Source organism: Electrophorus electricus, chromosome 9 (genome assembly GCF_041902795.1).
Source record: "Electrophorus electricus isolate QZ-2024a chromosome 9, ASM4190279v1, whole genome shotgun sequence".
Classification (NCBI taxonomy): domain Eukaryota; kingdom Metazoa; phylum Chordata; class Actinopteri; order Gymnotiformes; family Gymnotidae; genus Electrophorus; species Electrophorus electricus.
Window position 1 is genome coordinate 18,244,048 of NC_137505.1, and position 14,963 is coordinate 18,259,010.

Genomic DNA, 14,963 nt, shown 5'->3' on the forward strand with positions numbered 1-14,963 from the left:
GAAAATTAATGCAACATTTAAGAGTATCACTTTTGATGGACAGACGTAACCAGACTTGGCCTCAAACTGCTAGTGTTAAATCTAATGAAGCCTGACCTCATTCAGACAGACTATCATCTCTGAGGCATTGCCTCCTGCTTTTCAGCATGGCCTGACCTCATCATGTGCCTCTTTATGTGGCAGACCATGTGCAATTAACAATGCAGGGAGACACAGTTATCTGCACAAAAAGTATCTATGTATTATCTATCTATCTATCTATCTATCTATCTATCTATCTATCTATCTATCTATCTATCTATCTATCTATCTATCTATCTATCTATCTATCTATCTATCTATCTATCTATCTCTTTTTACTGAGTGTAACCCAACTTCATATCAGCTGTATAAAAAGAAAAGAAAGTAACACTAACATATTAATCAGACTCCTGTTCTTCTTATTATAAAGATTTGTTCTGCAATTTCTGAGAACTCAATACAGACGTAGCACTAAACAGTATCAGATCTCTCACCTTTATTTTCACCTTTGATAAGGCCATAGTTTCGAAACAGTTTAAGGCTTTGCTAGTCCGGATATGGTGACACAGGCTTGCTTTTTTTAAATTCTTTTTGTGCTTTTCGTGAGTGACCAGTACAGAAGGCTGAGCCCCAGAGCAGCTCACAGACATGAGGCTAGCTGTCAAGTGTAGCTGAAACAGAAGCTGAGTTGCTTGTACGTACATATTATCAATTTAATCGTTCCACAACAAAAAGGGATTTGTGAAAATCATATTCCAGGAATCATAACAAATATCAGCACAGAGGAGACAAAAAAGGCTCAAAAGCAACAAATCCAAAGGATCCAAAACCTGGCCAAAGGGCCAATACACAAAACAGATAAGTAATATACAGGCTCAGAAATGCTGTTTCAAACATCGGAAGACCACCAGACTTCCCAACTGTTAACTGAAAACTAATGTGCATATATAGTATCACCAAGGTTTCACTAGTAACAGGTGTACTATTATTCAGGGGACTGAGAGCACCCTGGGCGATTCTGGGAAGTGTAGTCAATCCAAGACCAGCTGGAGGCTTGAGGCTGAAGGTGTGCGACTAGCACCCAAATGTTCTACTCTCTGTCCTGCTTTTTTTTTTTTCTTTTTTTTTTTTTTACCTGTATTTGAGGTAAAAATCTGTATTTTAGACTTGCTTTTAAATAAATGTATGTAAAACCATCATCAAAGCCATTTTATAGCAATATGACAAGATTATTCAGGTCAGTTTTACGTGGTGTCTGGAAAGATGCGGTTTGTTGTTGTTATTGGTGACTAAAGTATCACCAGTGTGTGTCTGAGCAAGATCACACCAGCTGAATGCATCATTGGCTCTTCACATTTGACTGTTACGAAATTAAGATCCATTGTTTGTGTGCTGTTTTTAAGGATATCCTACTGTCAAGTGTGTCCTATTGTCTTTATGACTTTTGAGATTAGCAATTTAAAACTATGTAACTTCAACAGAATTAATGCACCCAACTCTGCCATTCAAGTGTTACTATGTTACCACAGAGCTCAAGTTATCATAATGGGGTGTATTGATTTATTAGTTATTACCTGTGTTGCATCTTTATTGGTGTAGATTAGTAATTTATTGTGGGATTATCTGCATATATCAATGTTCTGTCTTCATGCTTATTTGAAAAGTAAATGCATATTGCAGATCAAGGGACTTCTGGAGCAGGATGAGTATGTTAAGCTGTGGCACACGATGCAAGAAAGTTGACCTTTAATGGTTGCTTAGCAGCCTGTCATCCATATATATTTTTTTCTGTGCTCTGTAAGAAGCCTAAAATCAGTCATGGTTTGTTTTACGCTTTTTGAGACTTGAACTATGGCCAATTGAATAACATAGTGGTAGCCTATTTCAATGCAATTAAAAATCAAAATATTAATCATGTAATTTCTACTAAATATTCACTTAAGGTTTTCCTCTTCTCATACTGTTTTGTCTCTGTGGAGATATGAAATTGCAATGTGACTTGAAACGTCTTCGTGGTTATGTATTAGCACACTACATTGTACCCTCTCTGGTAATTCTGTCCAAACTGATCCTTAGTTCCCCTCAGTCCAGTAGACGGTTGTGAATTAATAATGTAAATAACTGTAAATAACTGTTCTGAATTTAGACCAGTGTGTTTCGGATGTAGCAGTCAAAGGAGAGTTCAAGGGCCTTGTTTGCAGCTTCCTGTTTCTGAATGCTTTCCAAATTTTCAGCCTTGCCAATGTGGAAACCGCTGAAAGCGGCCGTGCGAAAAGATGACCATGAATGAATATCCACGCATGCCAACGTGCTGCAGCAACTTCTGACAACATTCTCGGGTATGCTCATTCCTGATCTTTTTATTATTAGTCTTGCCCAATGTTTTTAGAAGATGATCTGGAACATTTTGCCTTCGCAAAGGCAGTAATGTGGTCTCTCCCTAGATCGTACCCACGGGCTGCATTTTTAGACTGCCGCATAATCTTAAAAGAAAAGAGTGTCTATTTATAGAAATGTGGATGCATGAAGTACAAACAGACCACCTGCAGCAGCTAAAAAAGAAGCAAAGTTCTGTGTTTGTGGTTATGATGCCATATTTTACACCCCAGCTTTGGCAAAATAGGGCAAGTAGGGGAAGCTGACAGACCGGCTCCTCCGTTCGGCTCGAACACCTACACGCCTCTGTATCCGCTTACCCCTGCCCTCCTTGGTGATTTTGTGTTGTGTAGTAAAGAATTCGTAGTATTGTCAAAGTGATCTCTCTCATGTCTTACATATCAAACCTACACATTCATTTACAAAGTAATGCAAAGATGTTCCAAGAAACGATTCAGAATCACATCAAAAAATATAACTTGTGGTCCAAAATTTGCAGATTTTTTCCCCCCTTGAATTTATGGCTAACAACTTAACAGATAATTTATTTTAATGGTGAACTTCTCGCCAAGGGAGTGCATCTAATTATAGATACTTTGAAAAGTTGATATTAAAACTAGACTTTTTATCAAAGGTCTCCAATCTAAGATGCCTTTCTGTTAACTGTTAAGTCTCTAAGACCTTTCAGATCATATTTTCTGAACCTTCTTAAAATGTTTGCCTTAAACAAAGAGAAACAAGCCAAGCTAAGGGACAAAAACCTTTCTTTACATAGTTAAAATGAGGTTGATCTGACTTCAGTAGAACAATTCATACCCTGCACTACAACAACCAAGACACGACAAATCAGTCATCTCATTTAGACTGCTGAATTAGTTTTGTTCTTGGTGTGATATCAGCATGTCATTAAGACAACGAAACAGAAAATTAAAGCTTTTCATAAACAAATACTTGTAAAAGATACTGCGACCTGAATATAAACACGTCTCTTTATCAAATATAAATATAAACACGTCTCCTTATCAAATGAACATAAGCCACACAATCCAGTAATGTTCTGAGGGAAGTTGTGGGGTTTTTTCACAAATTCTTAACAAGAGGGAATAGATTTGCATTTTGAAGTGGCTTTTTTGAAATGTCAAAAATGTTAATCACTCTTAAATGAGATAAATGTCACTGGAATTTTCAGTTCTGTGCAGAGGTCATAGTGATTAGCCTAATAAAAAGTATTTTTTGTTGCTTCTTCTTCAGTGAATGCCAAATCATTTATACATGGTGTATTCAGCAATGTCTGCCACTCTCAGTAATGTTTGCCTAGTGACAGCTTGTGAAAAAGTTTTAATAGAGGACTTCAGAGGACTTTCTATGTACATTATGTAGTTAGGATTATGAGGATCAGAGAATCTACAAACTGTTGTATTAACTAAACAGTATTGTGAACTGTGGTGCTCATAAAATACCCTGGAATCCACATTTTTGAAGTTTTAAGGTGTAAATCTGACAAAACTCTAGTTTATCAGACATTGCTTAACACCTGAACTGAATCACTGCAAGTGAAGGTTATGCGTCGTTTGATCAGCTCATTTCTCTCAACACCAGCCCCTTTTTTATAGGTTCTTGGTGAAATATGCAAGTCCTTACAAAATGCAGAAGGAACAGCTAATTATAAAAAAATCCTGGATTTAATTACTGAATTATTGCAAAAATATTTCAAAGAATATGGAAAAATGCATAAAATAGATGCACATTGACAGTATACATGTTAAATTGGACTAAGCCAAGAGCCATCTATCAAACAATAGCGATTTGTCTGAGCTAAAATCATGAAAAAATCTTCTGCTTCAGCCTCTCTTTAAGGATCCAAGCATTCCAATACAGGTTGCTGGATCTGAAATATGGCATTGCCAAAGCAGGCTGGCTCTCAAGTGTTACTGCTGCTGTTCTCAGGCATGCTCCTAGAGGAGAGCAGCGTAGGCATGTAACCCATGAAGAGGCTCATCACCCTTTGCTTGTATGTCTTAATGGCGAAAAAGTAGATGACAGGATCCAAGCAGCAGTTAAAGTTCATCATGGACACCGTGACCTGCAAAGACATCTTGAAGGCTTTCTTCTCCTCACAAGAAGGCTCGTGGAGAAGCCTGCGCACCATGAATTGCATGATGTTGATGTGATAGGGTCCGAAGCACACCACGAAACTCAGCAGGATGAGTAAGATCATGTTCTTGGCTCTGTTGCTCTTTCCTGACCTGCAGGTCATGGGGTTGTCCTTAGCCATCCTGGAAAGCTTGCAGCTGATCTGGCTGTAGCAGCACAGGATGAGACCCAATGGTGCACAGAACCCAATAATGCAGGCAAACAGAAGCACATATGACATCTTGGGAGAGTCAACCAAGTTTGAGTACTCCATACATGTGCGCTGGCCATCGAACTCTTTCACCAGGCTTCTGAAGAGCAAAGGGGATGTCTCCAAGATGACAACCACCCAGATGAGGGCGCAGACGCCACGCACCACCCGCGTGTTCCTCAGGCTTTGGCACTTGTGCGGGTGCACCATGGCCAGGTAGCGGTCTACGCTGATGCAGGTCATGAAAGCGATGGCACTGTAGGTGTTTGAGTAGAACATGATGGCGGTCAAGCCACAGAGGAGGTCTCCAAAGGGCCAGTCAAAACCACGGACATAGTACGTGATCCTACCCGGAAGGGCAAGGGTGAAGAGGGCGTCTGAGACAGCCAGGTTGATCAGGTACAGCGAGGTGGAGTTTAACTTCTGCTTCCTCTGCCAGGTGATATACAGGACGAGGCTGTTGCCCAAGATGCTAATGACCAACACAATGGTGTAAAAGATAGGGAAGAGGACCCGAGCTGCCTCCTTGTAGATGAACACATCACAGCTTTTGTTGGTGGTGCTTTCGCTTGATGTCACAAAAGAACTCACCGAAGGAGCTGGATTGGTCATTTTTCTGAAATAAAAGAAAAAAAAAAATCCCAAAAGGTAAAACATTCACAGTAACAGAAAGTGTATTACTTAGGCCCCCAAGGAAATAACCTGTGATCCATTTTGAGAATGCTAATAAAATGTCAAACTGTAAGAGTCACCGAAATAGTAAGAGTAACACTTTGTAAACTCCTGTGAGACACTATGATTTTCTGTTGCAGTTAACAACATGGAACACGAACGATCTTAGACGAAAGCGAGAGGAAGAAAACGTCCAGTTACTTACAGGCAATTGAGCAAAGCGGGTAGATCACACAGAGCAACAGCAGAAGGTCCTCTCTCTGCAGGAATCTGGTGAAGTATATGTGAACTACACTGGCAAGAGGCTTTCTTGAGCAACCCCCCAGAGACCCAGCCCCACTCCTCTAATCTCAGAGTGCGAATGTGAGTGATGCAAACTATACTGACTGTTTGATTTGGCTCTGTGCTATCAAGCATGAAAATCTCGTCCTAGGAGCAAGGCTAGGTTAAGAGTCAGATCTTATTTTCCGGCATATATCTGATTGTACTCCACGACTACTCTGGCACTGTTTAAAGTGTCGTGGCCCCCGGCACGTTTGTCTGTATGCTGCCACTTAATATAAATGATAATCATAAGTGTGACGGTTTATGTACATTTGAAAACCACAGCCATCTGGCGCTGAAGAACTGGCCCAGTTAGGAGAAGGATATCGAGGTAAAGGTGCATACTTGAGCAAAACATGGCAAAGGGTTTACCGCAAAGATCAATATCTACAGCGCACACTCAATCCTGTATATGAAGCTAAGCTGGCATGTGCTCTGATTCATGGGGAAATTATTTAGTCACTGTCTATGCTGTGTTCTATATTTCAGAATAGAATCTGTCGTTTGCTACTCTCAGCATGTTTGGAAAAATAAACCACATTAGATTCGATCAAGACCACATATAACCCATCAAAATTACACAATAGATATTTCAATTTCCATTTGTGTGACAGTAATATTTGCTAGCAAATTTTGTCAGACAGATCTAAGCTTTATGATAATTTAATGTTGCATATTATGTTGCGTAATGTTGCATATTACAAAATACACTATAATTACCAGTTTAAACTTAAGAAAAAAAAACCTGCAAAATACCAAGAGAATGACAGCTGAGACTGCTAGACATGTCAGAGTGAAATGTCTACCTCTAGTGGTTGGGAAAAAAAATATTGTGCAATACAACAGAAGAAGAAAATTTAGGAATGGGCCACCATCATGTGCATGTGGAGATATGACAGTAACTAAAGTTACAACGGCTAAAATTAGCTGCAGTCTGCCATGGTCACTACTGGTTCACTGCCTCGCTTCCTGCTGTAGCTAAATGAAGCAGATAGATTTAAACCAGACAAAGGTCACAAATCATCACCCGTAACATGCAGCTATGATGAGACGTACTTGGGTCATGCCACGTGGGGGTGTAGGCAGTGTCACCTGCAGGTTAACACCCTGCAGATCTGCACTAGATTTCATTCTCCATTAATCTACAGTGCAGAGTTAAAGCTCTTTCCATCGTCATCACACCGCTAAATGAAATGACACCATTGTTTTATGCACACAGTAGGGAAGTTCTCCAGCTCCATAGCAGACCATAGAACTCAAAAGTTAAGTCAACCTCACTCAAGAGCTGGACTGTCTGTACATCTGATTATTACGCTTAGCATCTATCAAGTCATCAGATGTTCCTAAGCTCCCAAGTGCACGAAGAGTGAAAATACTATTAAAAAAAAAAAAAAACCCGAAAAACTGAAGCAGAGTAACCCAGCAGTGCTCGCTGTGTCTCCCAGCGGCAAAACATGTGCTGTGTCAGTGTCGGTGTGAGTTACCAAACCTTTAATTTATTGCCTCACCTGGAGTCATGCTCTCAGTGCAGGAAAAGTTACAGGACGTTACAGGTTGTTACAGGTTGCATGTATGAACACGCGTCTGCACAGATGACGTCTCGGTGCAGCCACGGTGTGTGGATATCGAAAGTGACGACCCAGCGTGAGTCACACATAAAAGTCACTTCTCAGAGATCTGACCTTTTCCCATGTATTCTGGAGGGGAGGTCTTTCGGGGGTGAGGTGGGGGGTGGGGCTGATTTGGAGGGAATTATACATGATAAGACGTTGCTGCTGGAGCTTCAAACATCCTGCAAGATGCACTTTGTGAGAATTTACACCACATCCTCCGCAAGCACAAGTGAGAGGTACTTCTGCCTAGAAAGTAGAGGGGTTGTTTTGGTTGACATTGGGCTATATTTACTCATCCTTAAATAAAGCTGAATTAGTAATCGAAAGTAAATAATCTGTTAATTTAAGGTCCTGCAGGATCTTTTTTTTTTCCCCCTTTAACAAAGTGACCACGGCCTCCCTCATCACATCTCCAAATTCTTTGGTCTGAGGTTTGGTGGGCGAGATCCACATTATCTAAGCAATAACAAACTAACTGAGAAAGAAAACAGAGAAGTCATTTTCTCTGCACTGTGACTTTGAGACTGTATAAAATCTACAGTGACTGGTCTAATAAACTTGCTTAAAACATAGCATGATATTACTTTAAGCAGTGAGGCATTTACTATGGCATCTGAATATTTGGTTTAAAAATGAAAGACATCACTTCTGGTGGCTGTTCATCTTTATTAAAGTACACAAGGTCCTTTGCATTATTTAGTCCAAGAGATATTTTACATATTATGCCATCTCAATGATCCACACAGGGGTCCAACACCTAAGATACAGATCACAGTAATTATTCATACAATGGAAAATGCCATGCCAAATGTCAAATATACCATGCTAACTGCAGCCATTTATTCTGCATGTTACAGATAAAAGTTTGTTTTGTTTCAAAATTATGCATGTAACAACATTAAAGATTAAGGCATCACATATTTGATTATCATCTATGATTAATACCACACAATTGATTACTGCTTATGAATAAAGCTTTGTCAGTCCATTTGACTTTTCATCAAATAAGATGTTTGTTCCAGCCATGGCCACTAGAGAGAGCTCGTTGTGAAATACACAAGATAGAAAATCACGGATGTTTCCTCGTAGAATGGGAAATTTCTAAATAGAGCGGATGAAATGAAAATGACGACCTTTCCATTCCAAATGAATAAAAAAAACCATTATTATGTGATGCAAAGTTTATTATGCAGACTCGTTCCGTTTTTCATGGCCAAACTACGCGTTTATTTGAGAAGTATAGATAGGCGTGTGCTTCGTCAATGCAACATTACAGATGGCATAGCTACAAACACATTTCACAGTCAAGAGCTGGCTCCCCTCTCAAGACCTCTCAAGATCTTTTACTGTCTTCTTTTCCACTCAAGCCAGAGCTTTTCTCGACATTGACCACGCTGACCTTAGAACATTTACTTCTGGCGGTCGCTTAGGGCGTCTACTACATGATGTAAACGTGTGTATATTTTTGCGGGACTTTGTAGCTGTAACAGGGAGAGAAGCACCTCCCCGGCCGCTCTGTGATGCTGCCCTCTCGTCCAGCGGCTCCTTTACTGGTGCGAACGGTGACCTGTAGTCATAGGCCTTATATATTATATATAGGCCTTAAATACACAGCTTGCATGTATTTCAATCATCGACATTTGCCATGCAGCTCGGCGGATGCACAACTCGCACCATGTCCATCAACTCTGTTAGCAGCAACACCCCCTGCTCACTTGTCAAGTGCCTGTCTGTGTAGTTCCGGCTCACAGCAAGGAGGGTGTGTGTGGGTGTGAGGGTGTGAGGGTGTATTTATGTATATGGCATAACATTTCGAATTATAAGTATTTATGCTTAAATTTATGTTAAGCAGCCAATGTTGCCTTCACTCCACTGCATATGTATAAGAAAAATTATTTACTGAACAAGCGCATTATGGCAACTTTTAAACAGCGTGTTCACATTTGAGAAACGCAAAAGTGAGTTTTCTGCCATGCAGTGTGTTCTTTCCCTGCTGGGCACTAAAGATATTCAAGAGGTCTTGAGTGCAGGTTGATGTGAACATAAACGGCGCATAAGTGATAGGGCCATTTTTGGTTCTTCTCTGAATGGGTTATATCTTCTCAAAAAGGAACCAGACAGTAGCAAAAGTTCTGTTATATGCTGAAGTAATTTTTAATATTCCAAGGCTGGTGATCTTAATCACAGAAGAGCACATGTCTAAAAAAAGTGACCAGAAACTACATTGCTTTGGCACAAATGATTTTTTCCATCAATCTAAATGGCATATGATACAGATGGTTGAACAAAAGACATCACAAGATGCTAAGTGCTCAAACACTTCTGAATAAACCCATCATGCAAATAGGACACCTGCTAATTCCTGCCCCTGATGACCTGTCTAGAAATGATTTTAAACAAAATGCAGAAGGAAACAATGAGCAGGTTGGTAGCAAGAGAGAACATCCTTTTGAGACCAGGGGGCAGTCCCCTTCAGCGTGATATTACTGGGTCTGAGGTATCACAGGCAGTCTTGTTGACAAATCACAATGTTCACAGTGATTCTCAGTAAGTGTGTAGCTGCTCTGGGTCTTGAGAAAGCAATATTTGCAATATTTTGTACCTTATTATGAAATCATTAATAAAATAATATTTTAAAAATCACTATAACTAACATGCCAAAATAAAAAAACATACTTTTACTTTTGTTACTTGAGTGCATTTGAAATTCTTTTTTATTCTTTTTTTATTCTTCTCCTCAGTTTTGCTAAAATACTTTTTGATTTTAGTTAACTGAAATTTTGATAAAGTATTTCTTTTTTTTTCATATTACTAAATTACACTACTGTCTATGTGTGTGTGAATGAATTTGTGTGTGTGTGTGTGTGTGTCTGTGTATGTGTGTGAGTGTCTGTGTGTGTGTGTGTGTGTCTTGTGTGTGTGGGTAGTTCCACAGACACTGTGATACTGAGGCTGGTAGTGTTGCAGTGCTATAGGTTGACAGCGCATGCCAAGCCTGGCTGTGGGCTGTGTAAGGAGTTAAAGCAGGTCTGGATTCTCAATTGCACCCAGCGGGAGACAACTATTCGACTCCCGGGGCCCTGCAGCCAGCTGGCTTCACACAGATGAGCCGTGCCCCGTCTGTCTGCCACGAGGTGTGTGTTTCTGTTTGTATGTGTGTGTGTGTGTGTGTGTGTGTGTGTGTGTGTGTGTGTGTGTGTGAGACAGACAGAGAGAAAGGATGAAACAGGAAGTGTTTCTGCAAATATGTCTTTCCGGCACTGATGTCTGTTGATATATTTGGAACTACAAACAAGAATATTTATGTCTTTTCACATGTTAAAGAACACATTAGCTGGTTTCTATGGTTTAGGCTCTTTACCGCAGTTACGCTTCTTTCTTTCTAACATGTGAGACAGATAGTGTAACTAAGTGTCCTATTGAATTGCTAATGACTTCACACATTACAATGTGTCAGAAGTGACACTGCCCATATTTAGCATCCGTCAATGTTTCAAGGCAGCTAATATTTTTTGCACATGCTCAAGATCTACCAGGGAGCACCGTTCTCTGAATTCCATCCACTGTTAAAAATTCTTTCCTTAAGTCATTAATACACAATTGCTAATGAAACTACAGGCTCTGTAGTAAAGGATATCTGTATGTAATATAAAAGAAAACTAAATATACACTAAGGCTGACACAGTGGTTGTAGATACGCAAGTTTGCTGTAGCTGATGAAGACATCACCTGCTAATGGATAAGAATTGTGGGGATTAGTACCATTCGCACCATTAGTACCAAATACAAGCCTTTCTTATTAATTTAGAAAAACACTTATGGTTAACCACTATCATCAAAACGTCTTCATCGTGGGTCCGCATAGTCCTTTTCTATAGTAAATGCGTAATTATATGACTAAACACACATGGTATGTGCATTTATGTCCTACTTTATTGAATTTTACCAGTTATATTTGTACATAAATCTCATCTGTATTTAAATACTGCTTGTTCTGTCTTTTATTGCCTGAACTCAATTAGTAAAGATTTTTAAAAATGATTTAAATATGTACAGAAACCTCACTGTTATTAGGTAGTGAGTACTTCTTAGTCCTTGGCAAAGCTAAGATCAAAGCTAAACAATTAGGCCCATACAATCTATATAATGAAGGAGGCTGTACATAACAAAATATTCTTTATTGAACTTAACCAAGTAATTCACTTTTAGACCCAAACCCAACCAAGAAACTCATTAGCTCATCCTCAACAGTCAGGGTGTTTTGGGAAGCCATTTTTACATACTGTTTACATACTGAACAAACCTTGCGGACAGTGCACCTGCCCCATGTCTCTGTTCACATTTTGAGATGAGTCTCTGTTCTTTGGACTATGCCTGCGCCTGTTTTCAGGTTTTCAGGTCATCTGAGCAAGAGCTGGTATTTTGGATGTCATTCCGGCTGTTTTCATATTGTTTCCTTTACAGAACTTGGACTAATTATCCCAGCAGTGCTGCTCACTGGTTAACAGAGTGACAGTTGGCGTTATCGGAGTGACCGGCCTGCTCCTGGGCCCCTGCTTCAGCCATTTGATGTATATTAACTGTAATTGGTGCCCCAGCAACGGTGCTGTTTAGTAAACCTTCATGCCGTTTTCCAGGAGGGTGCACGGCAGGAATTTGGGGTGGATGCCGGGTGTCGGACGCGTCTCCTGAGAGAGCTTCTGCACACAGTGCAAGGGCTTGACGGGGCCCACGTCCGAGTCTACAAACAACAGCAAGAACTGAAACTACATGTGAGGAAAGCTTACAGGGCGACTGAAAAAAAAAAGGTTCTAAAGAAATTCTGTGAAGTCCAATGAATTGACCTCAGTCTTAAACTATTTTCATACATAGCTTCATGGAAGAGACAGACCTAATTTTGGTAATATGTATAATAGATTAGCAATCCCACAAATGAAATATGGGTTCAAAGGTCTACAATCATAGTATAATTAAAATACAGCATTTGTGTGGTTGAACAAATTGTGTTTCAGTCCTCTTTATTGTAATTGGTTATAATATAACAATGAACATTGTATCGGGCTTGCGGAACTTGATTCCGCCTTCAGTTTTAATGTTATGTTATGGCCTGTTATGGGCGAGTAGGTAACGTCTGCGCTGCGGTTCCTTTGTATGTTTATTGTTTTCCCTATAGGCCCATTGAACGTGAGGAACCGTGGTGGGGCGCTCATACGTTCTCAAGCAGGGTCGATTCTATAGAGGACTTCCAGTGACTCCGTCAGGTTATGTAGCTGCCAGATTCTACAAGTGTGCGCTAGTTGGAAATGTGTGGTGACAGCGAGACGCTCATTAAGCCCAATCAGGATCAGCGAGGGTGACAACTGGACAACTTAAGGCTTCTGCAATAAGCCGGCAGCCCCTTGCGGTCTCTGCACGCAGTTCACTGGGGAACGGCTCTGCGGGCCATGTTAGTGATATCTATTTCAGCCCGCCGCTCCACCTGACACGCAGCACTGTGGATCCAGAGAATTATGCGTTTGGAGAGCGCTTACACCCTTTAATTTGCTTTAGCTCCTGCGGGCTATTACAGAGCCACGCACGATGGTCGGCATAGATGCGCGTCGATCTAGTTTTGCCATCATCAGAGATGTGGATGATGAGTAGGAGCAAAATACCTGAATATTTCTGAGGCACGCACTGTTAAAACGCAGACAAAGAAAGTTCATGTGTAGGTCTGTAGATTTTGTAAGTCTGTAGGTTTTGTAGGCTTTCTGGACACACCACTATGTCTCTTGGTAACTAATATTTTCATTAGTCTTGTAGTGCACGAAACAGCATAATTAATAAGTATATGAAAGAAAGAAAGACATAATGGATGAATGAATGAATGAATGAATGAATGAATAATGAGGATTTCATCGGAATGAGGAGAAAATTTGCCTCTACCTAAAATCAATCAGCATAATCACAGGTGTTCAGTGTTTAGAGGCTCAGTGAAGCTGATTTGTCCAGGAGAACATAAATACTGCGCCATATTAACCCCCATCTGCTAAGCTGCTAAACTTTTCTCAGGGGCAAAATATTAAGGGCTGGTGTCCTTTTTTAGCGCCTTGTCACAGTTCCGCTCCTGTTGAACAGCCCTCGTTGATGAAATGAAAAACAAATGTTCCACTGACACGTGCCCCATGCCGACAGAGAGAGGACATTTATATCAAATAGGTGCTAAGAATAATGGGGCTTTATGGGGCGGCCCATTCTTCCAGTGTGCCATGGGGCGTGAGCACACTGGCCTTCTTGAGCACTTTAAATGGCTAATTATGTGATTTTACATAAGATGATGGATGGGTGCAAACTTTAGGGATGGTGTGACATGATCTTGGTTGGCCTTGAGGAGAGTAAAGGCCATCTGCTGATCCTACATTTGAAAGGTCTTTTTTTTTTTTCCAGTTAGACTGACAGAAATATCAGGATTAGTTTCTTTACTCTACATTTGTTTTGATGTTTTTGTCAACACTTCATTAAAAAAATGCCACTAGCCTTAAAGTATTGTAGCAAATCAAGGGCATGGCAAGAATTATATTATGACTGCAACTGATTCTGTATTATTGGTTAATTATTGTATATACAGAATATAAAATGTCTTGAAAGTTCTTGTTGCCTATTTGGTCAAATATAAAATTCTCCAAATATGTCGACCTTGTCTCAGTATTATCTGTTTTTATGTGGCTATTTTATTTATTTTATTTATTTTATTTTTTTTTTACAGTAAATCAATTTCCATTTTTATTCTCTTTGACAGTTTACACTGGATAATGGCTGTATGATAATCTAGTCACAGGTTTGGTGGTCAGAGGTGTTAAAACACAGCTTCTTCTTCTGAAAAAAAAAAGTATTAATAAGCAGGCAATGACGTCACTCATCTTGCCGTCAGCGTTTACTTGTTTTCAGAGTTTACGGGTCACTGGAGTGGCATTTGGTGCTTGTCCCCAGTGCAAGTCGTGTCCTTACTAACTAGCCAGTTGTGACCACTGTGTGAAGCCTTGCTTATGGCAAGCCAATTTCATAATGTTGACCATGTAAGTGACAAGGCTGATGGGGGGATATGCTTATGCAGAACAGAACATGAATAATGCATGAATTCCTATCAGTTCAGAGATCACATGAGCATGAATAATGCATGAATTCCTATCAGTTCAGAGATCACATGAGCATGGTACATAGTGAAATATGGTGGCATATTGTCCTTGTCTATCTGATGAGGTGGAAAGGTTGGAATGGAGAGAGAGAGAGAGAGAGAGAGAGAGAGAGAGAGAGACCCATTATATTAATACTAAACAAAACTGATACGCATCAGCTACAATGCTCATGCCTGAGGCTATACTGAAGACGTGAGCATTGTAACTGTTGACTTGATCCTCACATCTGTATTGTAATTGTAATGCATCCTTTATTGAAACATTTAATGCTTTGAAGTTATTTGATGGAAATAAAATATGATTAAATGGGCCAGTACAGACCCATGTGTAAAAACGTTCCTTTGTTCCGTACAATGATTGCATTTTAGTTTAATGCAGGAAGGAGGGTATCTTGTAAAAGGTTTAGATTAACTATGTTTAAGATTTAGGAACATGTGC

The 14,963-nt window shown here is 40.0% G+C and overlaps 1 protein-coding gene and 2 long non-coding RNA genes across 3 annotated transcripts; 2 read left to right on the plus strand and 1 right to left on the minus strand.

Annotated features, from left to right (window-relative positions):
- Nucleotides 1-2,273: 2,273 nt before the first annotated feature.
- LOC145659230 (uncharacterized) lies at nt 2,274-5,686 on the plus strand. Its single transcript, XR_014125196.1, has 3 exons — nt 2,274-2,360; nt 5,181-5,389; nt 5,554-5,686. It is a non-coding gene; the product is annotated as an uncharacterized LOC145659230 (long non-coding RNA).
- Nucleotides 3,433-5,830, minus strand: si:ch211-184m13.4 (G-protein coupled receptor 183). The gene is made up of 2 exons (XM_027001405.3): nt 5,619-5,830; nt 3,433-5,357 (listed from the first exon to the last, which is right to left on the minus strand). The coding sequence occupies exons 1-2, from the start codon at nt 5,828-5,830 to the stop codon at nt 4,319-4,321; spliced, it is 1,251 nt and encodes a 416-aa protein (XP_026857206.2). The 3' UTR covers nt 3,433-4,318.
- A 1,697-nt stretch (nt 5,831-7,527) lies between these two features.
- On the plus strand, nt 7,528-13,970 carry LOC145659267 (uncharacterized). Its single transcript, XR_014125304.1, has 3 exons — nt 7,528-10,484; nt 11,988-12,122; nt 12,524-13,970. It is a non-coding gene; the product is annotated as an uncharacterized LOC145659267 (long non-coding RNA).
- The last annotated feature ends 993 nt before the right edge of the window (nt 13,971-14,963 follow it).

Coding starts and splice junctions, on each gene's coding strand:
- si:ch211-184m13.4 (XM_027001405.3), bottom strand. CDS start 5,830: ATGCTTGATAGCACAGAGCCAAATCAAACAGTCAGTATAGTTTGCATC. Junction 5,358..5,618: donor CCCGCTTTGCTCAATTGCCT/GTAAGTAACTGG, acceptor CTTTTATTTCAG/AAAAATGACCAATCCAGCTC.